The sequence below is a fragment of the Dryas octopetala genome, chromosome 9 (genome assembly GCF_963921425.1).
Source record: "Dryas octopetala chromosome 9, drDryOcto1.1, whole genome shotgun sequence".
In the NCBI taxonomy this organism is placed as follows: domain Eukaryota; kingdom Viridiplantae; phylum Streptophyta; class Magnoliopsida; order Rosales; family Rosaceae; genus Dryas; species Dryas octopetala.
In genome coordinates, this window is record NC_141374.1 from 16,263,578 (window position 1) to 16,288,908 (window position 25,331).

The 25,331-nt window shown below is 36.2% G+C and overlaps 2 protein-coding genes and 1 pseudogene across 4 annotated transcripts; 1 reads left to right on the forward strand and 2 right to left on the reverse strand.

Annotated features, from left to right (window-relative positions):
• Positions 1-5,122: 5,122 nt before the first annotated feature.
• Positions 5,123-7,482, forward strand: LOC147274854 (cell division cycle protein 48 homolog pseudogene; annotated as a pseudogene).
• Positions 7,483-7,833: 351 nt separating this feature from the next.
• Positions 7,834-11,310, reverse strand: LOC147274855 (serine/threonine-protein kinase AtPK2/AtPK19-like). 2 transcript variants are annotated; one of them, XR_015124207.1, is made up of 7 exons: positions 10,578-11,310; positions 10,217-10,299; positions 10,012-10,132; positions 9,725-9,898; positions 8,708-8,815; positions 8,225-8,623; positions 7,834-8,018 (listed from the first exon to the last, which is right to left on the reverse strand). XR_015124207.1 is itself a non-coding variant. In XM_086256743.1 (6 exons), the coding sequence occupies exons 1-6, from the start codon at positions 11,205-11,207 to the stop codon at positions 8,339-8,341; spliced, it is 1,401 nt and encodes a 466-aa protein (XP_086112869.1). In that variant the 5' UTR covers positions 11,208-11,310; the 3' UTR covers positions 8,027-8,338. The 2 variants fall into 2 exon arrangements, 1 of the variants encoding a protein (XP_086112869.1); XM_086256743.1 differs by lacking the exon at positions 7,834-8,018 and having other exon boundaries at positions 8,027-8,623.
• A 446-nt stretch (positions 11,311-11,756) lies between these two features.
• On the reverse strand, positions 11,757-24,348 carry MOS14 (ARM repeat superfamily protein). Of its 2 annotated transcripts, none has more exons than XM_086227576.1 (27): positions 24,073-24,348; positions 22,428-22,505; positions 22,200-22,262; positions 21,974-22,021; positions 21,740-21,886; positions 21,350-21,481; positions 21,189-21,229; positions 20,105-20,196; positions 19,051-19,178; positions 18,569-18,644; positions 18,279-18,399; positions 18,102-18,201; positions 17,498-17,579; positions 16,602-16,684; positions 16,036-16,134; positions 15,856-15,907; positions 15,458-15,613; positions 15,103-15,226; positions 14,921-15,002; positions 14,752-14,840; positions 14,594-14,668; positions 14,436-14,490; positions 13,856-13,975; positions 13,679-13,771; positions 13,454-13,599; positions 12,574-12,751; positions 11,757-12,449 (listed from the first exon to the last, which is right to left on the reverse strand). In XM_086227576.1, the coding sequence occupies exons 1-27, from the start codon at positions 24,193-24,195 to the stop codon at positions 12,171-12,173; spliced, it is 2,862 nt and encodes a 953-aa protein (XP_086083702.1). In that variant the 5' UTR covers positions 24,196-24,348; the 3' UTR covers positions 11,757-12,170. The 2 variants fall into 2 exon arrangements, with proteins under 2 accessions (XP_086083702.1, XP_086083701.1); XM_086227575.1 differs by having other exon boundaries at positions 16,036-16,152.
• Between the last annotated feature and the right edge of the window lie 983 nt (positions 24,349-25,331).

Genomic DNA, 25,331 nt, shown 5'->3' on the forward strand with positions numbered 1-25,331 from the left:
TCTTTTCTAATGTAGGATGTAATGGTCGAATCAATACGGGAAATACCATTTAAGAGAGCAAATCCTCTTTCACATTATGTATTTTTTATTTATTATATATGGAAATTATGAGTTAAGTTCTTTGACAAATAACACTATTCTCACATGAAAATACACATAATTTTTTCGTGGAGTTATTTCCTTTAATAATAATAATTTCAAAATTTAAGGTTAGATAAGCTAGATATAATGACGTTGAAATGAACCAAAAATGGGGTTGAACAAACCAGATATTTGGATTTGGTCAAATTATCAACATTGGGCTACCCAAGAACAAAGAAACAAAGTGGCACATGGACAAAAAATTATTATGTGTAATTGTAACACCACGTGGCATAATGATGTGGTGTTACCAATTCACTCAAGTTATAATACGTGTGATGTGGTGTTATCAATCCACTTAAATTATAACACGTGTATAATTATTAATTTTTAAAATTCTAAATTTCAAAAAATACTCTTAAAATCATACACATGTTATAATTTAAGTAAATTGATAACACTACGTCATCATATCATGTGGTGTTACAATCACATACAATAAATTTTTTCATGTGGACACGTGAACATGGTTGTGAGACAAATTGCTGTCATTGAAGCTTTGAAAGCAGTTATGGGTTTAGTTATTTATTGAATTTTTTTTTCTATAAATGCAATTGTGATTAGTTATCTATAATCACTTACAATTCATTTTATGTTTATTTAGGATGTTTGTTCTTCCCAATAATTATGAGCAAATATCAAATTCAGGTTGGAGGGGAGTGATGTGACAACTATGCTATTGCTGCCAATTATACACAAAGATTCCAAATTTAATTGGATTTGCCCATAATCCAAATCATACATACCCTTTGAGTTACTCTGAGAACTAATTGCACAAACTTGCATCTTAGTTGTCATTAGAAAAGTATAATATTTAAGTGATTACATTTATGAATCATATTAATGAATCACAAGATCTTATAGTTCATGTGTTAATTAATTAACATTTGATCATATAAGTAAAACAAACTTATATTAGTGAATCTCATCTTTATAAAAAAAAATGTGACGAATAATATTGTGATACCTTTAATATTATTTGTTAAAAAATTACCACAGGAGTAGTGTCAATGTGTCATGGACTCATGGCCCCACTCAACCACCAATTCCTGCTGTCTTTAGAATCAAAATGAAGAGCATCGCACATGGTGAGGATATTTCACAAAATATTTTTTCCTATCTCTAAGACTCTATCTGCACCCTTTCTTTATCCAGTCAACCCAACTTTGTTATCTGTTTAGCAAAATAAAGAAAAGAGAAAAACCCAACTTGTTATGGAAAACTGTGAGTTAAACAAATAATTAACTTATCCACACCCCAAACTTATGCAGAAGAGATCAACCCCAACATTATTATTTTTTTAAAATAAAATAATCAAAATGATACCCCCACAGTCCCCACTTTCCATTTATTAATTTACTTGCAAATTGCAATTAGATATTGGTAAGACCAGCTCAATGCTGAAATTATTCTTATAGTAATTATCAAACTATGATTTTTTTTTTTTTTGGCCATGAACTATGATTTTCTTTATATATTCATATAAATTTGGATTAGATTATATGGATCGTCCACTTGGCATATTCGCTTTTTGTCCACTGAAAAAGAAGAGACAGATTTGTTTTCTTTATCCCTATATGGCTATATCATATATGGGCGTACTATTTTTATATAAAAGCTCGCTTTCATGGTGGGGTACTTGTGCTTCTGCGAGCAAGCAATTGATAACACCAAGATAAGGTTTTTGTGTGGTGCGGGGTTCCACCATACCATGCACTCTATCTTCTTGGCCCACTTTGATTGATGAAAATTTTTTGATTCCCCAATCCACATATACATTTAATGGTGCGTAATGCTCCTCTTATCTAATTTGAAGATTCACGACAATGAATTCTTAATATATCTAGGTTGCAATTTGCACACAAATAGGATTCAATATCTTTCAAAATGATATATTATTATATGATGGGATTTCATATTAAATGAAAGTTTTATCCATCAAATTTGAAGTTGTAGATCACTTATGATGATTTTACTTCGAAACAAATTCAACTCTCAAGTCTCAACTATCTTAATCCTAATATATTTTTTCACTCTTTTATCATTTTTTTTTTTGTATAACTATAACACTACCTCGAAATTTTAATATATTTATTTTTTCATTCAATTTAGAAGACTTCACTATAAGCTATTATTATAATTATTAGTTTTCTTTTTTGTTAATTCAAAAAAGAGGGAGGACACCAACAAACTATTAGTCTAATGATAATATTGGAGGAGTTCCAAGTTTATATCTCTAAAAAAAAAAAAAAAGAAAGGAAAATGAATGACAAGAATAAAATTCTTATAATTTGGTGTGAATAAAGCGCAACTCGGACAAAATTATTAATTATGGGATGAAAGGATTGAATGGAGAAAGTGGTAGCTAGATCCCATCAAAGAATGCACTTCCAATGGAAGAAAATGTGTCTACTCGGACACGAATTTGACTTTATGGCTTGGGCGTGCGTGGTTACTCAACGCTTTAAATTTGCTGCTTTTATTTATTGTTCACATCAACATCTTTCTTTTTTTCTTTCGTGCCTACTTTATTTGCATTTTGAGCATGTGATCTTTGCTAGCCTTTTCCTTTGTGTGAAGAATCTATGGTATCTTTGATTTGTTGCCCACGAGTGTTTTCTTAGTCCCAAAGAAAATGAGAAACTGATGTCTCTAAAACTCTAACACAAAGCGAAATATAGCTTTTAACAACGTACATATAGCTTTAAAACATGTTGGTAGCACACAAGGTAGATAAAGAGCACATCAGGATGAAAGGGATAAACCCATAGAATTAGATTTTGAAAGTTATTTCCAAGAGTTATGTACATTTCTTTTGGTCAAGCATAGAGTATTATACATGGATACCCTTTTATGCTCATATTTAGTAGATAACACCGATTAAGCTACAAGCTTAAAAAAAAAAAAAAGGTCATAGGGCATAGGGCATAGGGCATAGGTGAGTGAAAGACCCTCAACAGATTGACAATTAAGGACATCAAGTAACAAATATAATATCAACAGAGCACCATATTCATGCAACAACTCAGATTTCATTTCACTTAATGAATAATATTGTTACACTTACATCAAGTCCGAAACTCCCAATATATAACCCATAATAATTAATGCTAGCTCCTTCTCAATCTCCTAGACTCCCAAGTCCAATCCAATCTGCCGCAATCTCTATGTCTTTGGTTTTAAACTAATATGTTTTATTTTTTTAATTTACAAAAATTAGCGTTTATGAGTTTTGAAATGTACCTAATAATATTTCATTTGATTACTATTATTTGATTACTTTCTTTTACTACCCGACAAAAAAAGACTTGAGTACCATTTTCTAGACTAAATGATCATTCGCCTAATAATGTTTCATTTGATTACTATTATTTTATTGAAAGAAAAATTTCACTTGGTATTTAAATCATACTTTCATCTATTAAGTCGCAATAAATTGAACTGTACGCAATGGAGCTATTTGGGCCCATTTGAAGTGTCAGATGATAATAGTCCATTCCAGTACGTACCAAACGGGCCCTAGGGGTCCATACAGGTTTTGAAGACTGAAGAGTGAATACGTAAGCAATGATCCTACTTGCTTTGTCAACTTTAACATTCTTTTGCAGGCCTGCTGAGGGTGTGCCATGTTGTTTTCTCACCGATCTTTCCATCTTTACGTTTTATATATTGCATATTATACTCATTGAGTCATTGAAATTTGTAATTTTTTTAAGAATGAAATTGCATGTGGCCTGCGTGTGTTTTTGGGTGTATTGGGTTTGATTGAATTCCAACAAGGAATTTCCTTTAAGAGAATCAAAGATATTGAGCCTGATATATAGGTAGGTATACCGTATACATGAATAATTATCCATTTGAGTGAGCATTGGGCATTGGATATTTGTGCATACATGTTGGTTCTTGTGTATTCTCAAGGTGGAGTTTGTGATGAAATGTCCAAAGGAAAATATTGGTACAACTTGAAAGACCATGACCTGCATATATGTATACCAACTACATACGAATTAGCTTTTGCTTATTACTGTTTCTGCATTTTTTTTCCTACTATTTCAACTTGTAAGCACAACATCTAGATATTATAGCATACATTTATGTACGTAGAGCATCTCCTTTCTTCTATTTTCTTAGTAATTGTTATAACTTATATACTTATGAAGAGTTTGTCTATGGTATGAACGAAGTATGAAAGACAAATAGATCAATGATTTACAATCTATATTCTACTATGAAAAAGTGAACTCGTCAAAATCTAAAGAGTGAGTGTTAAAAATGTATTTGTATGTCATACGTGTATGTATCTCAAAATTAGAACTTTCCTTCTATAAATCGAATTCCTATGTTTAATTACTCGAGTACATTGTAGGCTTTGACCTTGCTTCATTCTCGATCTCTAGGTGTTTAAAAAGATCAATGGAAGAGGGGGAAGCTAGATCTGTATTTGTCTTTGCACATTTTTTGGGTTGCCAATATAAAGGTGCAGTGTATGAAGTAAAAATCGAAAATGGAGTAGTAACTGATGAACCCTCATTACTTGACCCTGTGGTCAAGTTGTTTGATGATGGGTTCCGGGTGCCCAGGTCTTCTCTCTTGGGGATTGTTAATTCTGTGTATGACAAGCTTTATTAATTATCTTCTTGCCAAGCATGAAGGCTGGGTGTGAAGCTGATGATAAGTATGGGATGATGGGACATGGTTTCTACTTTCTACTTTTAATGAGATTATGAGACCAGAGAGATGAAGCAGAGTCTTTTGCTACCGTTATCTACCAGAGCAGTTCCACCGTGTGTTTCGTTGTTTGAGTGTTCGGTCCGTATTATAAATTATTTGTAGTAGGTTTCCTAAAATAAAAAGGAGAAAAAAGTAGAACCCAAGTTTTATAATTCCTATTCCTAAACTGAAAAGGATGGGAAGTAATTAACCAAAAAACCTTTCTTTCCTAACAAGAAAAGGAGTTGCCCTAGCTTATAAATATGTCCCAACCCACAAGTAACTCACAACGCACCAATTTGCTTTGCTATTGCTATTGCTATTGCTTTACTATTGTTATTGCTACTCTTTTGCTATTGCTTTTACTTGAAGATGTCCAAGAAGGCTTCAAATCGGCTTGTTGTGGATGAAGCTATCCAAGATGACAACTCGGTTGTCTCTCTCCACCCGGAGACCATGGAGAAGCTCCAGCTCTTCCACGGCGACACAATCTTGATCAAGGGAAAGAAAAGGAGGGACACAATCTGCATTGCTGTCGTTGATGACACATGCGAGGAACCAAAGATAAGGATGAACAGGGTTGTGAGGAACAACTTAAGGGTTAGGCTTGGGGACATTGTTTCTGTCCAGCAATGTACTGATGTCAAGTACGGGAACCGCGTGCACGTGCTTCCCATAGATGACACCATTGAAGGGGTCACCGGGGATCTGTTTGAATCGTGCTTGAAGCCTTATTTCCTCAATGGCTTCCGGCCGGTGAGGAAGGGAGACCTCTTTCTTGTTCGAGGAGGAGGACCCATGAGGAGTGTAGAATTTAAGATTGTTGAGACTGACCCTCCCGAGTACTGCGTGGTGGCTCCGGACACTGAAATCTTCTGCGAGGGGGAGGCTGTGAAAAGGGAGGATGAGGATAGACTATTAGATGAGGTTGGGTATGATGATGTTGGAGGTGTTAGGAAACAGATGGCTCAGATTCGTGAATTGGTTGAGCTGCCAATTAGGCATCCTCAGCTGTTTAAGTCAATTGGTGTGAAGCCACCAAAGGGTATTCTGCTGTATGGACCACCTGGCTCCGGCAAGACTTTGATCGCCCGAGCCATTGCTAACGAAACTGGGGCGTTCTTTCTCTGCATCAATGGACCAGAAATCATGTCCAAAATGTCTGGGGAGAGTGAAAGCAACCTAAGGAATGCTTTTAAGGAAGCAGAAGAGAACGCACCTTCCATTATCTTTATTGATGAGATTGATTCAATTGCTCCCAAGAGAGAGAAGGCACAAGGAGAAGTTGAGAGGAGGATTGTTTCCCAGCTCTTGACACTCATGGATGGAGTAAAATCCCGCGCACATGTAATTGTTATTGGAGCTACCAATCGTCCAAATAGTATTGACTCAGCTCTTCGAAGGTTTGGAAGGTTTGATAGGGAAATAGATATTGGTGTTCCGGATGAAGTTGGGCGTCTTGAGGTTCTCCGAATTAAAACAAAGAACATGAAGCTTGATGAAGATGTTGAGTTGGAAAAGATAGCTAAGAACACGCATGGTTATGTTGGTGCGGATCTAGCTGCTTTGTGCACTGAGGCCGCACTTCAATGCATCAGAGAGAAGATGCTTGTGCTTGACTTAGAAGATGAGTCAATAGATGTTGAGATACTCAACTCAATGACAGTTACAAACGAGCACTTCAAGACAGCTCTCGGAACAAGCAACCCGTCTGCTCTTCGAGAAACGGTTGTTGAAGTGCCCAATGTTAGTTGGTGTGATGTCGGAGGGCTGGAGAATGTGAAGAGGGAACTTCAAGAGACTGTTCAATATCCTGTGGAGCATCCTGAGAAATTTGAGAAATTCGGAATGTCACCTTCAAAGGGAGTTCTTTTCTATGGCCCTCCTGGATGTGGTAAAACGCTTCTGGCCAAGGCTATTGCCAATGAGTGTCAAGCAAACTTCATCAGTGTCAAGGGACCTGAATTGCTTACCATGTGGTTTGGAGAGAGCGAAGCCAATGTACGGGAGATTTTCGACAAGGCTCGTGCATCTGCTCCATGTGTCCTGTTCTTCGATGAACTTGATTCCATTGCTATTCAGAGAGGTAGCAGTCGTGGGGATAGTGGTGGTGCTGATAGGGTTTTGAACCAGCTGCTTACAGAAATGGATGGAATGAATGCAAAGAAAACAGTTTTTGTTATCGGGGCTACCAACAGACCTGACATTATAGACCCTGCACTTCTACGCCCAGGGCGTCTAGATCAGTTGATTTACATCCCTCTCCCTGATGAGGAATCTCGCTATCAAATCTTCAAAGCTTGTTTGAGGAAATCTCCAGTTTCTAAAGATGTGGACATGAGAGCTCTTGCCCAGTACACCGAAGGATTTAGTGGTGCCGATATCACAGAAATATGCCAGCGTGCTTGCAAATATGCCATTAGAGAGAACATTGAGAAAGATATTGCGAGGGAGAGGAGGAGAAGGGAGAATCTCAACGCTATGGAGGAGGATGTTGAAGATGAGGTAGCAGAGATGAGGGTAGCTCATTTTGAGGAATCAATGAAGTATGCTCGTAGGAGTGTTAGTGATGCTGATATCTTCAAATACCAGGCATTTGCGAAGACATTACAGCAGAGTGGGGACTTTTAAGTTTTAACACTGGACTTACCAGTAATAACAACACTTCCAAACACTAAGGCAGAATTACTTTTTTGTAATGATTACACACAATATAATTGAGAAATGATTATTTTTGTGTAATGATTTGACATAATATAATTCAAAAATTAATTAAATAGGCTTTCAAACATAACCCTCTTTCTCCCACCCACTGACCCACTCAAGTAATAAAGCAAGTAAATTTGGTAAATGAATGTGAACCAATTTCATAAGCTTCTAATGCTCGACTTTGCTATATCGTAGGAATCGTGCCTTTTTCTTGCAATTTCGACCCACATTATTGTTGGGCTTCCTCTTATCAAGCAACTCATTACGTTTCACTTCTTTTCCAACACAAATAGTTTCAAATGAAGATTTTGGTACAAATAGTCATAGATATTTATATTGGAATCATTTAAAGTCCATTATGGCATGTAAGAAAACTAGAATATATATATTGCGAGACAATCTTTTCTTAAAAATCTTCGAAACTAACTGGAACTTATGCCACTTGCAGCCTTGTAAAACTGAAGAAAAAACAGAAGAATTTATCATCTTACATGATATGTTATGGCGGAACTCAACTAGGGCAAAGCAGAGGAAAAACAAGTGAAACTACTTGGAATTTTAAGATCCAGCTCTGAGTGTGTAGAATACATGAAATTAATAATTGATGGTAGAATAAAATGTGCATGAGGGGTGATGTTAAATATATTCTAAAGTCAAAACTTACACTGTTACATGGAGGGAAATTTGCAAGGCGGGCTTGACTCAAATCATCTTCACTTCATTTGGTATTTTTTTCTTTAATTTCCCAGTTTGTCCCTTTCTAGCTACTGTCTTCAGTTTATACAGATGAAAGCCAAGGGTTAGGAGCCACATAAGTATATCCCTGGAAATGCTCGCCCGCTGTGGGTGTAGGAGCGGGTGAGTCATCTAGAGGCATTGTTGTCCAGCACCGGTCAAAATTGGCCGTACAGTCTTTTCCACTCACATCTGGCTTGAACTTTGGGACCAGTTCTCTGGCCTCCAACTTCTTCCAGTTGATTGATCGAAACCATTTATGACTTTTGATATCATCACCTCCATTGGGCCCACGGCCTAACCTTTGTAATGGATCCTTTTGTAGCAACTGCAAAAATAAAGAAAAATTTTCCTTTGTTTCTAGCTGTTGATTCAACAAAATGAAAAAGATCATAAGGAAGCATATACTGACTCCTTTGAGCAAAGAGTGAGCTTCGCTGGTAAGGTAAGGTGGAAGTTTAACTTTCTCTTTGATGATTCTCTCCTGAAGTTTCTTTCTATTTGCATGCGTAAATGGTGGCTGCAGGAATGAGCAAAACAATTTTTTAACAAACAGTCAATATTGGTAATTTAAATTAACAGCCCTCTTGATCCTCTAAAAACAAAGTATTAGTGGCAACAAATGAATTTACTTAAAGAGCATTGGACCCCAAGACTTAATAGGTCTTTCAAGGTTTGTTACTCAGACATTCACACTAGCCAAGACACTGGCCCACGAAATGAAAAATTCACATTCAACCAGAAAAACTAAAGTCTAAACCAAGTAACTCATCAAAATTAAATAATTAATCATAAGACAGATATAAGGAGCAATAAAAAAGAACAGATTTTAAGAAATCAGGAGACGTAAAAATTGTTGTCCATAGCTGCAGTACATGAATGGTTCAAGATATGTGTTAGCAACTGGGCTAAAACATTACAATCAGTGGATAATGTGTATGCTTGACGCACCGAATGTCTAGACACATGCCCAAAAAAAGCATGTCCTATGAAGGAAAAGAAATACCACCATAAGTTACCTCAGATGCTTTTGTAATTGCCAAAATTTTCCATTTCTTGCATGAATATTTCAAGATAATGAAGTACCCATTCCCAACAATCTATGTTGCCATTCAGTTAAGTGCATGCATTGTCACCTATTTTAACAATTTTCCAAGAAGCATCACAAACTTCCTTTTGACAGTTAACCAAGCTACAATCTTTTAACACCTATTTATGTTACCCATGCATCATCGTCTACTGAGCTGTCACCGATGGCAACATGCAAGCCATGACATTGCCAAAGGCTCCTATATTAGCAGGGACTAATTATCACAGCTGTTAAGAATTAGATCAAAAGGAGAGGCATCTCATACAAAAGTTATGCTCTCTGAGAGGACCATTACAAATTAAAATTACAAAATTATTTTGGGTAAGCCCATCGTTTTACCTGCCCAGATAACATCTCAAACAAAAGTATACCAATGCTCCACCAATCTGCATCTTTGTTATGGCCTTTAGACAGCAAAATTTCAGGAGCCATGTATTCGGTGGTTCCACACATTGAATTTGATCTGCTAGCTTCATCAATTTCCTTTGCTAGTCCAAAATCAGTTAGCATGACCTGTATCGTAGGTATCAATTTCAGAAAAGATAGATGTCCTAGCAAGAAAAAGGATAATTTGATTTTCATGCATGTTCCTACAACAGAAGTGAATGAATAAGCATGGCCATTACATGCCCATCAGCGTCCATGAGAACATTTTCAGGTTTAAGGTCTCGATGCACGATCCCGCACTTGTGAAGATGTGAAACAGCAGATACAATTTCAGCAGTATAAAATCTTGCCTGATCCTCACTACTCAAGAAACATCCGAAGCCGAAATTAAAAACAGAGCATATACAGTGATCATAAATTTTAGAATATTCAAAGCCAAATTACCTGAAGAGTCCCTGCCTGTATAAATGAAAGAAGAGATGCCCTCCATTTATAAAATCCATGATCAAATAAAGCTTAGAGTTGGTCTGCAAAGTCAGAGAACACACAAGATTAAGAGCATACTAGTATCCAATGAAACTCACATATAAGGTAAGCAATCAAAGAAAATAGCAGGAATCTTCCGACCCAATTCTAAAATTCATTATTGAACAAAAAACGAACCAAGATTTTAGTAACCCGGTAAGATTTCAGACATGAAAATTAAAGAAATGCACCAGCTTTTCCACCATGCCAGGTTCATCTCATTGAATTGAATAATAAAAGAAGTGAAATCACAAGAGAGAGCAACACAAAAAAAGGGTACCTGAAAAGAGTAGCGGAGCTGAACAATAAAGGGGTGCACAACCTTAGTGAGAATGTCCCTCTCAGCCTTCATATAATCCACATGGTTCTTCTTTATAACGGTGTCCTTCCTCATAACCTTCATGGCATAAAGCCCATCACCACCATCATTGTTACTCTCATTGTTGTTGCACTTCTTTCTCACCTGAAAGACCTTCCCAAACGCACCCTGACCCACAACTCTGAGAATCTCAAAATCCGCAGGCCCAAACTTATGGTGCACTGTCTCTCTGAGCTCAGCCTTTCCCAATTGTTCATTCCGATTCCCAATTCCATTTGGGATTTCGGATTCGTCGTCTTCGCTCTGGGAATCGAATTCTGGGGTGAAAGGGAGGGGGGAGGAAGGAGTGAAGCGTGGGGAGGGGCCCACGAAGGAGTGAGAGCGGTTGTGGATAACTAGTAATGGCGGCGGAAATGAGGCGGATGTTGTTGATGATGGGTCGTTGGGGGTAGTTGAAGGGCCAAAGAGTTCGTTAAAGTCGAAGTCTTGAGGTGGAGATGAGGAAGAAGAAGAAGAAGGTGGGATTGTGAGCTTGGTGAGGTTTGTGGTGAGGAGGGCATGGAGGCCTTTCTTCTGAGACGAGGACACCATGTTTCTTCAATTCTCTGAGCTTTCTACATGGTTGCGGCCTCTGAGAGTGAGAGAGAGAGAGAGAGAGAGAGAGAGAGAGAGAGAGAGAGCCAACTTCCAATTATGGGTGTGAGGCTGTCGGCTCATTGAATGTAAGAAGACGTTGACTGATTTTGGCAACGTGCCTTTTATATTCGTAAATGGCACTTTCCGACAGCACCCACTCACTAGTCGTTTACTTTCAAGCACATCGTTCCAAAAAACAGAGCGACATGTCGTTTAGGATTCCCACGGTCTCAAACGACATCTCGTTTGCCATCCAGGCTACCCATCAACGCAAAACACACTAAACACACTGACGTCGTCGTCTCAAGGTTAAGTTAGTTAACATTGGACGGCAAGATTTTTAAATTATCAATTACTTGATGAACAAATTTGATAACATAAAATTATTGTTTGATGGAATTAAATTTCGTTCAAGTACTCAGAAATGCTGGTCCTATGTGGTTTTTCAATTTTCAGCATCGCAACAGCAATCGGAAATCATGTGGAACTTGAACAATGCAACTGTTTATAAGAATCAAATTAACAAAGCTTTCAATAATAATTTGTACAACAACTATGATGCCCACTACCCAAAGCCTCCAAATATTCCAACAACATGAAAGGATGGAATACTCTCCTAAAGAATGCCTACATTTTCTTTCCTTACATTAATCTACAAATCTATACCATCATGTCATCTTACCCCCAAAAAATGACAATGCCAAGGAAACCAACCACTCAAATACAGATACCACAGTTCTTCTGTTCTCCCAAGTCCCACCCAATGTGAAGGGCATTGATTCTCCTTAAAATGTGGAGAATCAAAGTAAATGCTGAAAAAATAAAATATCAAATCAAATACACAAGCAAATAACTCATTTTACCGATAGGGGAGACCTAAGCAAAATGGCCCCTCTATGACACACTCCTCTCTCTCCATTATGATACAGGCGCTAAATTCAACTCAAGTGGCCTCAAAGCACCTTGAACAATCTCCATAACTGTTCGGTTACGACGGCAAACATCAGATAGCTCCTCAATTGGAACTGACAGGGCATTAACATTAACCCCGGATGCAGCATCTGACAATGCTTTCAAGAATCTTGAACGCTCAACCTCTGTCACAGCCGTCAAAGGAATTAGCGAAACACTCTCCCTGGCCCACTCCACGGACTGTGCCCCATAAGCTCGAGATAGTGATAGTAGTGTGTAAGTTACCTGCGTGATGGGGAGCCAAATGAAATTCCAGACACAAAAGGCCCATACCATCACAGTTCACCCAGTTAACAGTGAATGCTAGTGTACAGGAATGTAAAGAATATAACTAAAAATGACAAACTACCAGTTCTATTCGAGAACTTGGAAGTGCTCCTGTTAATGAAGCAACCAAAATTCTTGTAATGCTGGATCCTCGAGGAATAATTACAGCATCCCTGATGGGTAAGTATTGTTCTCCCCCACTAGAGTTTGCAAGATCGCAGATATCGGATAAGAAGGTCAATATTGAATTTGATGCCTCTCTGCAAAGAGGTAAAAAAAAAAAAGTTAAATAGCCCTGCTCGTAGAAAGCCCAACTTAACCAAGAAGACATTTGATATCAAGCACAGAAGAAATGCCTATGATTTTTAAGACAAAGTAGCACCATATGCCAAACCCAGTTGAAACATGAATCTTCTGACATGTCCATGCAGATTCAGAAATCACTTGGTCTAAAGAGAGGGAATGCAAAGCTGGTGTGAAATAAAAACTAGTTTCTTCAAAAATAAATATCTCCTACTCAACTGCAACCAGGATATTTCACAGAAACCTAGTCAAAAGATAATTTAAACTGATACAAAAAAGTAGAGGTTGATTTGAGTTTTCTTTGTATAAATACATATTTATCTTTGCAAGCATGAAAACACCCTCACCTTGATTCTAGAAAGTTTGTGTACCCACTTTTAAAACACATCTTCATTCACAAATTATGAAAAATTGTCTGAAGGTCAGCCTATATTCATTCAGTGTTATGTAAATGAAACCATGCTACTTCTTTCTTTGCCAGGTAATCTTTAGATACTGCCTACTGGAAGGTTATGAAATAAATGCCCACGCTTCCATGTAAATGAGACTTCACCACCAATTTAACATCTTCAATTAACATTCTTTCAAAGCCAAAAATATTAAAACATTTGACCAGAGAGCAGACAGCACACATGGGGAGAGAGAGACGGAGACTCTACCTGTGCTGTACTGTAATCCCAATCATTGAGCAATCTACTAATGATGGAAATACTGCAGATGGTATAAACAATTGAGGACAATAACGAATGCATCTCGATGCCAACAGAAAACAATCATCTGCTATATCTGGTCTGGCAGTAAAGTCCTGCAGCAGTACTTTTGTAAGTCAACTATACCACCCAGTACATTTGAAAGAAAGCAAATACAGCTCAATGAAATATTACCTGAATGCTCGTGAGAAGATGTGTTGTGTGCATAAAGAGTGCTTCAATCAGATTTTTCAAATAATTAGCACAAGATGGATCAGAACCAAATATCTGCAGCACAAGAAGCACCAAATTATCACATTGATAGAAAAATAACAAAACAATAAAAAAACTTTATTTTTCAGAATAATATACCTTTATAACTTCACTAGAGAGATAGAGGAAGCATGGTTGGTGATGCTGTTGATATAAACCTTGAATCTCTTCTAGCATATCTCCAATTGTAATTCCCATGCACCTTCCAGAAGTTCTCACCTAAGGAAACATTAAATTAAGTTCCTCATTACATTCTAGTGACAGATTCTTTTAACTTCATCATTTTAAGGACAATGAGAAGGACAAGCCAGTTTTAAAAAATTCAACAGTTGTACTTCAGAAAAAATTAATATCACATGTCCTCTCATTGAACCGCTAACCGCAGACAAACAGAACATCATCAAAGCAATTTATAACATTATCATGTAAGGTAACCGCTAATCGCAGGCATTAGAATAATTTGCAACCAAGTTATAACAATGGAAAAAGAAGCGGCGAATGAAGGCACAGAACAGTTAGAAAGATGATAAAGAGAGAAAAAAGGCACGTTCTCATAGTTGAATCACATAACTTGACACACTGGATTAAGCATATAATTTTATCAGGAAAAAATCAACCTCTATAATATTGCTTTCAAAGATTCAGATTAACATTTTAGAAAGGGGATCAGTGAACTCACAGCGTATTTGCAAGCTCGGCATAGAGACTCCATTGTCCGCATGTCCCAAGCACGACTACACCAGAACCATTCACAATATGAATTAGAAGAAGAATACGAGATTAAGATATATGAATATAAGAACATAGTTACACAAATAGCAATGTAGGAATACTTACAGATCAAAGATAGCTTTAAATATTGGCCAAAGCCTTTGAATTGCATCTGCCACAGCTTCTGCATGATTCACGTATCTGGAAATGATTCACTTGCATGTTCAGAACATCTCAACTGATTAAAAGAATTAAAGGGCATAACAATAAGATATCAATCGCACCTAAAGATGTACCCAAATCGATCAATATGAACTGTTAAATCACGAGCATGCTTGTTATTTAACATGTCTGGGCCTTGGCTGACAACTTCCTGGTTGTTCACAGCATTAATTCAGTATCATCATCCACAAAGGTTTTGTAACTAGACTTTCTTCTGGAAATGAAACTCACCTGTAGAGGAGTAACAACTGGCAAGCACAAGGCCTCCAGAGCCCTCTTAGCTTGGTCTGGGGGAAGCTCGGTAATAACCTTGCTGCAGAAGAGAGTTCAACAGATGTTCAAATCAACTGCATAATGCAAAAACTAGATTCATCATGCAATTCAATATTCAAACTTCAACAGAAACGCTTTACCTTAAGGCTTCAACTAGATGCAATGAGTCCTCAGCGGAGAGTTTAAAACTACCTTCACCATTCACTGCCCTATGGTATATATGGAAGAGGCCATCCAAACATCCGCAGAGCTTTAACCGGCAATCTACATTTAAATAGAAAGCATCCACAGAGCTTTAACCATGACGGTGACCATTTGAAATATAAGGATTCAAACATCATAAATAGAATTTAGAACTAGAATGACTTAAACACAATCAATGACATTTTGAAAATCAAAAAAGTATTTTTATCAAAAAAGTATTTTTCTTTGTAGCTATTAAAGAAATATAAAACAGAATGGAAAACATTTTCTTAAACTACAGAGGTTTTTTACCATCGCAGATCTGCCTAAACGCCAAAGCTGCAGCTGCTGCAGAATCTTCAGATATACCCATGCCACCCATGAGGATATCTATAACTGAAGGCAATATGGACATTCCGCCAGATGCAGCGTCAAGCCACTTTGAATAAGCTCCAATTGTTAAGCACACTGAAAAACTCTCCACAAGATACATGCATTAGCATAACTTCTATTTGACAAACATCCTTTTGAGTAAACAAGTCACAGGGGCATTGGGGACTCAAAACATGTCAACCACTGCCATTACAAGAAATTGCTCACCATCTCCTACACTCTAATTAACAACCCTGCCCTCTTACACAACAAGGGTGGAAGAGGGCAATAAAAGAAATTCCACGAAACGTGAACTAGAACTACGAAAATTGCAATACCTGTCTGAAGTAGTTGGGGATGTTGGGGCAGTCTTAGAAGTCTATCCATAACCTGTGCAATTCAAACAAACCAGAAAAAAAAAAAAAAAAAAATTGAACTATTAGAGCTTTATGCCAGCAGTAAGAGAATATTAGTAAGAGACAAAAAGGTGTACAAAAGAAATTTGAATGACATCATACCTTGGGCATTACTTCAGATTCAACTACTGACACATAACTTGATATAGCCCGGATGCCAAACAAAGCAGCTTCTGCTGGGCGCCATTCACTTTGTTCATTCTGACAGAAAGCTGCAGCCTTAAATAATAGGAAAGAATATAATGTTCAAACTGTAATAGAAGCTTGACAAAAAGAATCTCACGTAACTACAAGTATAATATTAGAATACTAAAGCATCCAAAAAATCACAAAATACATCTTCTTTGAAATTTCCAGAGTAGCAAAGGATCACTCCTTCAGAAAGAAGATTAAACAATCCTAGAAATCTTTCAAGTATTTTTCAAGGATTAATTCATTACAGGTTAATATGATTTCAATGGTCCCATATATTTAATACAAGTATCAAAAAAAATTTCAAACAATTGGCATTAATTAACTTTATAAAAAACAAGCAAAGCCACCTTACAGTGACTTTTTACTCCCTCAAGAAGTACAAAGAACTGATTGTAGACTATGTTTATAAGTTTCAGATTAGAATTTCACCATATTCCAAAGTATTGTTACAGCTCAGATATATCAATACACACCTCATCAAGCTTCATGTAAAGAATTCTCAGTGTTGCATCACCCCCTAAAACTGATGCTGCGTCAATTAAGACATCCGCAACAGCTGGCAACAATACAGGTTCAGTTAGAAATGCAAACATGCTACATCAATGGTCTCATCAAGAAGACTATGAAAAAAGAAGGGGCAAATATACCGATCTTCACATTAAAAAAAAAAATGCAACTTTCCAGAGGCACTGTGATCTCAAACACCAGTGATTTGGAAAAAGGCCTAATATGAACATATCTTAAAGGTACAAGAACATTCACACATGGCTGCAAACTGAACTGATGAACCTATAGAAATAGCTTGTTGATAAATTGACACCCGACACAGTTAATGTTCACTTGATTTCTTTTCATTATTTAATAGGAATACGGGACAATATATAGAGAGCACTACTTTCCAATTCATGTCAGATAATGTGTGAGCTTTTGTACTTTAAATATTAAATTTATTCTTCCCTTAACTTGTACCTTTTCTATGACCACAATATTGGAAAGCTTACGATTATAACTTACTAAAGAACATTTCAGAAGCAAGATCAGATTTTTGAAACAGGAAACAAAAATGAAAGAATTAATTTAGTAAAGTGTATAACTTATGAGCTTTGTAAAGACTATTACTTAGTTATGCACCTATAATTTGTCACTCTATCCACTGCTTGAGGACCTGCAACTTAAGGGTCCCCATTTTGAAAATAAAAAAGTATATTGCTATCAGATAGCAAATTAATCAACTAGAAGTTTCCCTTGTGCGCTTTCCATGGCAACAAAAAAAAAAAAAAAAAAAAACTTAAACATGACTGCACAAAATTTCTGAGGAAAGCTACAAGACAATAAACAACATACACCAAACCAAACAACTAGGCCTTACCATATCTAGTCTGCTTGAACTCCTTAAGGTCCTCATATGAAAGGTCTTGATAATCTTGAGGATATTGAATTCGAAAGCTAACCTGACAAAAAAATTCCATACTCTGAAGTTTAGTACATAAAAGAATGTCAAAACGGAATGTAATCTGGTATTTCATTGCTCCTTCCACCAAGTTAAAGTTCAGTTCTGGAACAGTTAACCTGTCCATTTTCTATTATATGATAAATGAGTTAATTATCAAACTTTTCACAATCATTAATTTATGTGACAGGAATTATAAAGGTAGATCGATGTTCACAGAGACTCATTTCTTGGACAGACAACTTAGCAGAAGATTGATACAAATAGCAACAACAATATGTATTTCTCCAGAAGAATTCCAGGTAAAAAAGCTAACGTATTAATTTGGTAAAATCACTTCCTTAATTATTATTTGAAAATTTACAGAAAATTAATGCTAACAATAATAAAACTACTTTGGTGAGCTGTAATAACAGTTGTATCATTACATGCAGACTACACCACACACCAAATATCATCGATAGGCGTTTAAAGATTGATGTAACTAAGTAAAATTTTAAAGTTTCTAGGCAGAAACACTCACTAGGGATACAAGTGACTCATACGCTGGACGAAAAATTTGCAACCTTCTATTTCTCTCAGCTTCAATGGAGCATTCATTACCCAACGAAGTATAGGAATCCCTGGAAATTTAGAATTGTTAATTCAATATTTTGTTTAAGGCACAACCATGAGACTATGCAGTTCCAGAATCATTCACCTTTTGGTCAAGTTCACCTGAAGACTGTGCCAAAAATTGAATGTCATAGACGCAATATCATATTCTGGGTGTGAAGCAACTTCCAATAATGCTTGTACAATCAACTTTGATTCATCAGAACCTGAATATCAACCAGAAAGCAAATAGATCAGACATGTTCAAAACATTCAATGCCAAAACAGAAACAGGATCACTTTGCCTTCACATGAGGTCGTGTCACAACTCATAAGAGATGCAAAGCATCAAACAATTTCTGGGAGAGGGTTTTGGTAGATGCTAAATATTTATACCAGTTGCAATCAGTTCAACATATGAATCACCCATGTCAGAAAATAATCGGGCAATGGCCTTCACGTCTTCCTCATCCTGAAGACAAGAATAAAGACCAGGAGAATAATCAAAAACCATCAATGAAATATACTTTTTCCACTTACTGATAATGTTCTAAGGGGCCGTTTGACAAAGCTTTTCTTGCAGGTAAAAATCACTTTTCAACCGAAAATTACTTTTTAGTGCTTTTGGCAATCAATGAGAAGAAGTGAATTTTCACCACTTTCTGCAAAGCTATCATCTTCCATCTCTACTGTGATAAACAATAAATAGCTTCCTATATTTTGGTGAAATATCCTCTGACTCAATAAATAAATCAATTTTTGAAAACACAAGAGACTAAAGTTTAAAGTGGCTTCGGCAAATCACTCTCATAAAAGCTGTATGAACACAGCTTCCACCCCCACATTAAAAGGAAAAAAGCAACCTGTACATGCAATACCTTCGAAGAATCTCTAAGCTGTGCCTTAAGATTCATTACTTGAGGGACAATCACTTGAATTAAGGGCATCTGTACAGGGACACCGCCAGAGCTTCCGGCTGCTGTATAGTGTATCAATTCAGAAATAACTGCAATGAAAAGGAAAAAGAAGGGAGGAAGAAAATATTCAGCCCGGAAAACACAACAGACTAGAGACAAGGCAAGGCAGAAATTAATTCCAAAAGAAAAGCAAAACAATATGACAGAAACAAGAGATTTGTGTTAACAGATTGCAATCCATTCCATATCATGCACACAGAGTTCTATGCTCAAGGGCTGACAGGAAATAACTTAATGATAAAATCAAAAGAACACAACAAATTTATATATGACTACAAAAGGAAAGTAAGTTAAGTTTGTTTAGGTTGGCTAGATTGTGGACCACTTCTCCATGGCTAGCAAAATTCTTGAAACTTAAGAATTTTATCAATAAAATCTTTGTTTTCTATCAAAAAAAAAAAAAAACTAACTAAAATTATATTCTACTCCAGTAAATGTAATATATTTACACTTACAATCCACTTTGGACCCCATATTCATCACAATTTTGGTGTGTACAAATTCAACGTGCAGTTAGTACAAGCTTATTACTGTTTATTCTGCATTACCTATAAATTTCATCACAAATTTCTAGATAATACATACTTCAGAAGATTTTGTTATGCTATCTAAAGGCAACATCAACATTAATGTCAATATCCTTTTTAATATCTCTAGAACCTCAAAATGTTGAAATTAAACTTTTCTTATAAAATCAAATCTACCCTTAAAGGTCTGTTGGAAGTTCTACCAGGAAATCTATGCCTCAACAAATAATAGCATTACATTGCACTCAAAGAATCTATAATCTTAAGAAAATGAACAAGGCATTATGAAATTGTATTCAACAGTAAAACAAGCTGGCTCTCCCCAGTGGTCTCGCCGCTGTGATGAAACCATAGAAGTAAAACAAACTGAAAACACAGAAGCTTAATACAGTTCCCTGAGAAACATCAGCTATCCAGATGGTTTTTACCATTTACAGCAGCCTCTGAAAGTAGGTCAGAATTCAAGCTTGAGAGGGCAGTGAGCACCAATGGGTGAGATGCAAGCACAGATCCAGGGATGCTGAAACCAACAGAAGTTCAATTACGTACAATGAATCTCTGTCATTCATTTCCTCTTAAAAAGACCTAATGAAGGCTGCACAACGATACCACTTGCAAGCATGGAATCAGAGATCATGAAACCAATAAAAGTTCAACCAAGTACCCTGAATTTCTATCATTTATTTATATCCCCTCAAGAATACCAAAACAGAACTCACACTACCACACAAGATGTAAATTGGGATTATGATATCAACACGGCAAACTAAGGTAGAGAGACAAAAAAAGAACAGCTTTCACCTCTAACAAACACAGAATAAATACATACAGGCAAAATCTACTACAAATGTAGTACTAAAAAAAGTTGAAAGTCATGGTCAGTTTTAAAATTAGAAGCATATGCATTGAAGTAGAATGCATGTTTTGATATTATAAACAGATAAATGCAACAAGCATACTAACATATTTATACAATATTTTCCACATGCTCAACTTGAAAAGACTTGGCCGCAAGTTAATTGCCCCAACTTGTGTACTTGTAAGTATAATGCACTCTCAGAGAAAACTAGAAGGATCTGATATACAATCCACATATTGACTATTGATGATCCACAGATTCAAGGCACTCCTCATACAAAATCCAGACACTCCATGCCAAAACTTCACATGCAGATCACGGGAATATATGCTAGTGAAATCTTTGTAATACAGCAGTAAGACCCTAGCAAGCGATCTTTGTCAATAAAAAGACCACCAACCTCCATACTGCACCAAGTTTGGTGTCATTTTTCACCAACAAATGTCAATCCTAAATTCCTCCGTCGGTTAGGTGGCACTTTGAACCCCTAACTGAAATTTAAAGTAGACTACACTGCCTCTAGAAAGGACTCTATAGGAAACAAACATTGTAAAAGAAATGAAAACCGAGAGGTATATACAATGAGTATGAAGTTTATACATATACCTATATAAATACACAGAGAGAGGGAGGGAGAGGAAGAGAGTTCATACCCATGCTTCAGTCGAAGCCAAGAAGCAAATGCCTCAAGAACCTGAAAAACCAATCAGCTAACGATGAATAAAAAAGGCACTCTTAACATCCAAAAGCAAAACCTAGTACACCACAAACATCAGCATAGAGTAATTTATAGACTTATGAATAAAATAACCACCTGCTCCTTAAGCTCATTAATATTCAAACAAGCTGTCAAGATGTTAAGAGCAACCTCCATTTGAGAAGTAAGCTCTTTTTCGAATTGACGGCGTCTTTCTGGGCGAGCTGCTATCTTGTAGTTGAATACTTCCTGATTGAATAGACAACAAGTAAAAAAACTCAGGAACACGGTGAAAAAGTAGGCATGTGTGTGCAATCATGCATACAACAAGTAAGAATCTCAGGAACATGGTGTAAAAACAGTCTAACCAAGAAGCATTATGTGAAACTACTTAATTTTTCTAAACCATTTCATCATTTTACATGGACAAGATTTAAATCATTTTTTGTTACAGACAGTTTCCAACTGCAGTGAAATATAAATTTACCAAGAATGATATCTATATACCTCAGGCAAAACTGTTAGTAACTCCAAAAATCCCGGTATGTATTCTGGATGCAAATTCATCTCATCCCGAAGCCACTTCACAATACCACCATCCCCCCAATCTTCAGCAGGAACATGTACAGCCAAAGCAGCTACAGCAATGCTAATCTACAAAGCCAGGCAATTGAGCATAATATCCTCCCGAGATCATAAAAGTATGTACTGAAAGAGTGTCAAAGAAACTTCAGTCAATACCTGAGTTCTGACTTTAGGGGGGCCCTTGTGAAATTTTCTCAATAAGTTCTACATTTAAACATCCATGAACAAAACTGTCAATGTTTGTACACAAGCAATCTAACCATTTTTCAAATAAATTTAAGCAGTCCATTACACTGTACAAATACAACAAGGAAATGTCAAGATTACATTTGACGTCAATATTCTTCAATAGTAATATAATTGAGAACGGATACTCACTCACATTTAAGGAATCGCGTAATGGGCGAAAAGCTTCAGAAGGAAGTTCTTCAAAATCTCGTTGTACCTAGACGAGATACAAAATGAACCAAAAATCTGAGCAAAAGCAACCATCACAAGCTAAACAAGGTTTACACAGTTTGAACATTAGTCCTTAAACATCTCTGGCAATAAAACATAATAAGTTAAGTGTATGAACATTGACGGTTAACTATAAGGAGAAGAGAATTACCTTGCTTCTAAGGGTCTGCGAGCAAAATATTAGAGTTTCTAGATTGCTAGTGGCATCATGAAGCAAGTTGTCAGCAACCTATAAGAAAAGCAGCGCATTAATGTTTCTAAAACAAAAGGCATAGTGACAGATTTTACCAAATTGGGGAAAACTCAGAAAACCCATAAAGAAAAAGCTACATTAATAAATTCAACTTAGACAGAGCAAAATGTCATACAATCAAACAAGTAAAAGAATAGCAGTAAATTACCAAGAAGAAACTAGACAATAATTCTGGAAGACAAGTTACATGAAAAAGCAACTGAAAATCATGAAAGCCAACAAATTTAAAAAACAATAAAATAAAATAAAATGGTTAACGTGAGGCTATGAATTTAAAAACTCTAGTTGCATAAAAATATTTAGAAATTGCTGACTGTACTAACCTTTGATCTATACACATGGTGAAAATCTTGAAAAAGGATTTAAAAAAAAAGTTTTAGATTCAAAAACTACTCGCTACATAAAGTTGTTGATTAAAAATTTAAAAAGTTAAGGGTATAGATTTAAAACTACTCACTGCATAAAGTTGTAGAATAAAAATTTCCAGCTGTACTACATCATACGCATGTGTGCAGAGGTTTTACGTACCAACTAAGCACGGCTACGTAAAACCTACTAAGCATGGCTACACGGTCATTCTTTGGGAGTGGGATGTCCGAATTTCACACATCTTGGACTCTTTTCAGACAAAACCCAGACTTGGAGAAATTTTATTGTAATTCTTTTTATTTTAAAAGCATGATCATTGTAAATAGTCTTTTAGAAGGTCTAGGGTTTTAAAAATATAAATAAAACAAAGGGAAAAGATTCAATCTATAGTATACATCATGATAATGTACCTCCTTTTTATTGAATACATTATGAGTTGTATAAGAAATTAGTTATATTATATGCATAACATAATAACATAAGGAAATGCATGCACACATGCAAACATTATATATACTCATATGTCATGTGCCAACAGCATCCTCATCTTACTTTCTTAGGTGAGGTTTCAATAAGTTTATGTTATGTTGTTCCAATTCCTAGATGTGTTCATTTTCAAAACAGAGCCTATTCAATTCTACAGAAAGAATGAGAGATACTACAAGTACAACCCGAAATTGTAAAGTCAACAAATTATGAGTTTATTTTTTTTTTTCTACATATATTTTAATATGAACATTGTGCCTGCAAATTCCTCAAGTTAAAACTCTAATATCAAAATATCAATATCTTTTCATTTTCAAAATTTTCTCAGAAATCCACCTGAGCACAAATCACTTCCTTGTTCCTTCTCGCTTTTTTAAAAACAAAACAGATAAATAAAGTAATACTTCTGAAGCATAACGTTCGGCTCAGACTATTGAAAATAAACCCTAAATTGAATTCATCTCATTCAAATGGAATGAACTAGGGCTTCTAAACTACTCGAAATTCAATTCCATCACGATGGATAATATACCAAATCAATCACAAAAACCACAACCAAACTAATCAAGCCGAACCACAAATCGAACATCAAACTTCCATGAGCTTCAGTCATCGATCAAAAACTTCCAAACATAAAAATAAAAAAAAATTCCAAATCTACCAACACAGAGAGTGAACCATACAGTACCTGCCAGGCATCGAGGGTTCGCTGGAAGTCTTGTAGCCAGCGATCGGCTTGCAAACGAACGGCGTCGTCCGGGTGATGGTACAGTGCGTTTAGGGCTTCTTTCACTGTGTTCTGGAGCTCCATGGTTTTTGCAGTCGAACCTAAACTGTAGCTCGACCTTGTTCGATTTGTTTCTTTATCTTTTTTTTTTCTTCAAGTGGTTTTTTTTATAAAATGGGTTTTTGGCGCCCCAGTAAGAGAAAAAGGTTTGGGGTTGATCAGCGATGGCCGTCCGATCTGTGTGCGCGTGTTTGACTCTTGGTCAATGCGAGTTCGGGGATGGTGTGTAGTTTGTTTGAACTGAAAGAGATGTCTGGTCGCTGGGACACGTGGCGTTTGATTTATATGTGACTGGAAGGGTGATTTTGGGTCCCACTGAAGGGATTGTCTGTGTAATTAAACTTAAAATCCCTGATGGATGGAAACACTTTAACCGCACCAGTGGAGTAATTTTGAGGGAGCCTGAAACTCAAAAAAACAAAAAGCAAATTTGGGCCACAATCTTGATTTGGGCCTGTAATGTGTATGATTCCCCTCCCCCGTTGTAGGCCTGTTTGAAGCTGAAATGTTGGGCTATTTTGTCTTTGGTAGAAGATGGACTTATTTACTACTCTATAGTTCAGGCCTTCGGCTTCCCTCTCATAAAAAAAAGGTGGTCAAATTGTATTTTTGGTGCTTATAATTTCAATCATTTTTTACTTTCGCTTTCTAGTTTTAACTTTTAATTTAGTTTTGTACTCTTTTAACCATCACGATCGAGTCCAAAATATTAACATAATCTATTTTAAAGACAAAACTTCAATGTGGCAATCACTTTTTACAATTGTTAGTATCACATGTTTTAAGCCACACAAGTATCATCAATATGTCTTTTTTTTAATTGGGGGAATGGGAGATCCAACTTTAGTGTAGAAGAGGCAATTCAATGGCCCTTCCAATTAGTTTACCCAAAAACTATGTTTTATTAGGATGTTCATGTTCTCTTATTACTATAATACAAATATGTTTTTCACATTGTTGTTATTGAAACATGTGATGAATGCCATAGAGAATTCTTCTATTTCCATAATCACAAGCATTCAACCCTTGGAGACAAGCAAAAACATGTGAGAAAGTTTAGTCTTTGTCATGCAAGTAAGCTATGAAACCCAATAAAAGTTTAAAATACATTCAATTAATGTATGAGTCATGTCTCCAAAATCATGAAGCACAATGTTAAA

Excerpts from the sequence above, each read along its gene's own strand:
- LOC147274855 (XM_086256743.1), bottom strand. The coding sequence starts at position 11,207 with ATGGTGTCCTCGTCTCAGAAGAAAGGCCTCCATGCCCTCCTCACCACA. Across the intron at positions 9,899-10,011 it reads TCATGGACGCTGATGGGCAT|GTCATGCTAACTGATTTTGG; the intron begins GTAATGGCCATG and ends CCTACGATACAG. Across the intron at positions 8,624-8,707 it reads CTCACTCTTTGCTCAAAGGA|TTGCTACAAAAGGATCCATT; the intron begins GTCAGTATATGC and ends TTATTTTTGCAG.
- MOS14 (XM_086227575.1), bottom strand. The coding sequence starts at position 24,195 with ATGGAGCTCCAGAACACAGTGAAAGAAGCCCTAAACGCACTGTACCAT. Across the intron at positions 16,685-17,497 it reads GTTCAAGCAGACTAGATATG|CTGTTGCGGATGTCTTAATT; the intron begins GTAAGGCCTAGT and ends TATTGTTGCCAG. Across the intron at positions 13,600-13,678 it reads ATCTTCTCACGAGCATTCAG|GACTTTACTGCCAGACCAGA; the intron begins GTAATATTTCAT and ends GTACTGCTGCAG.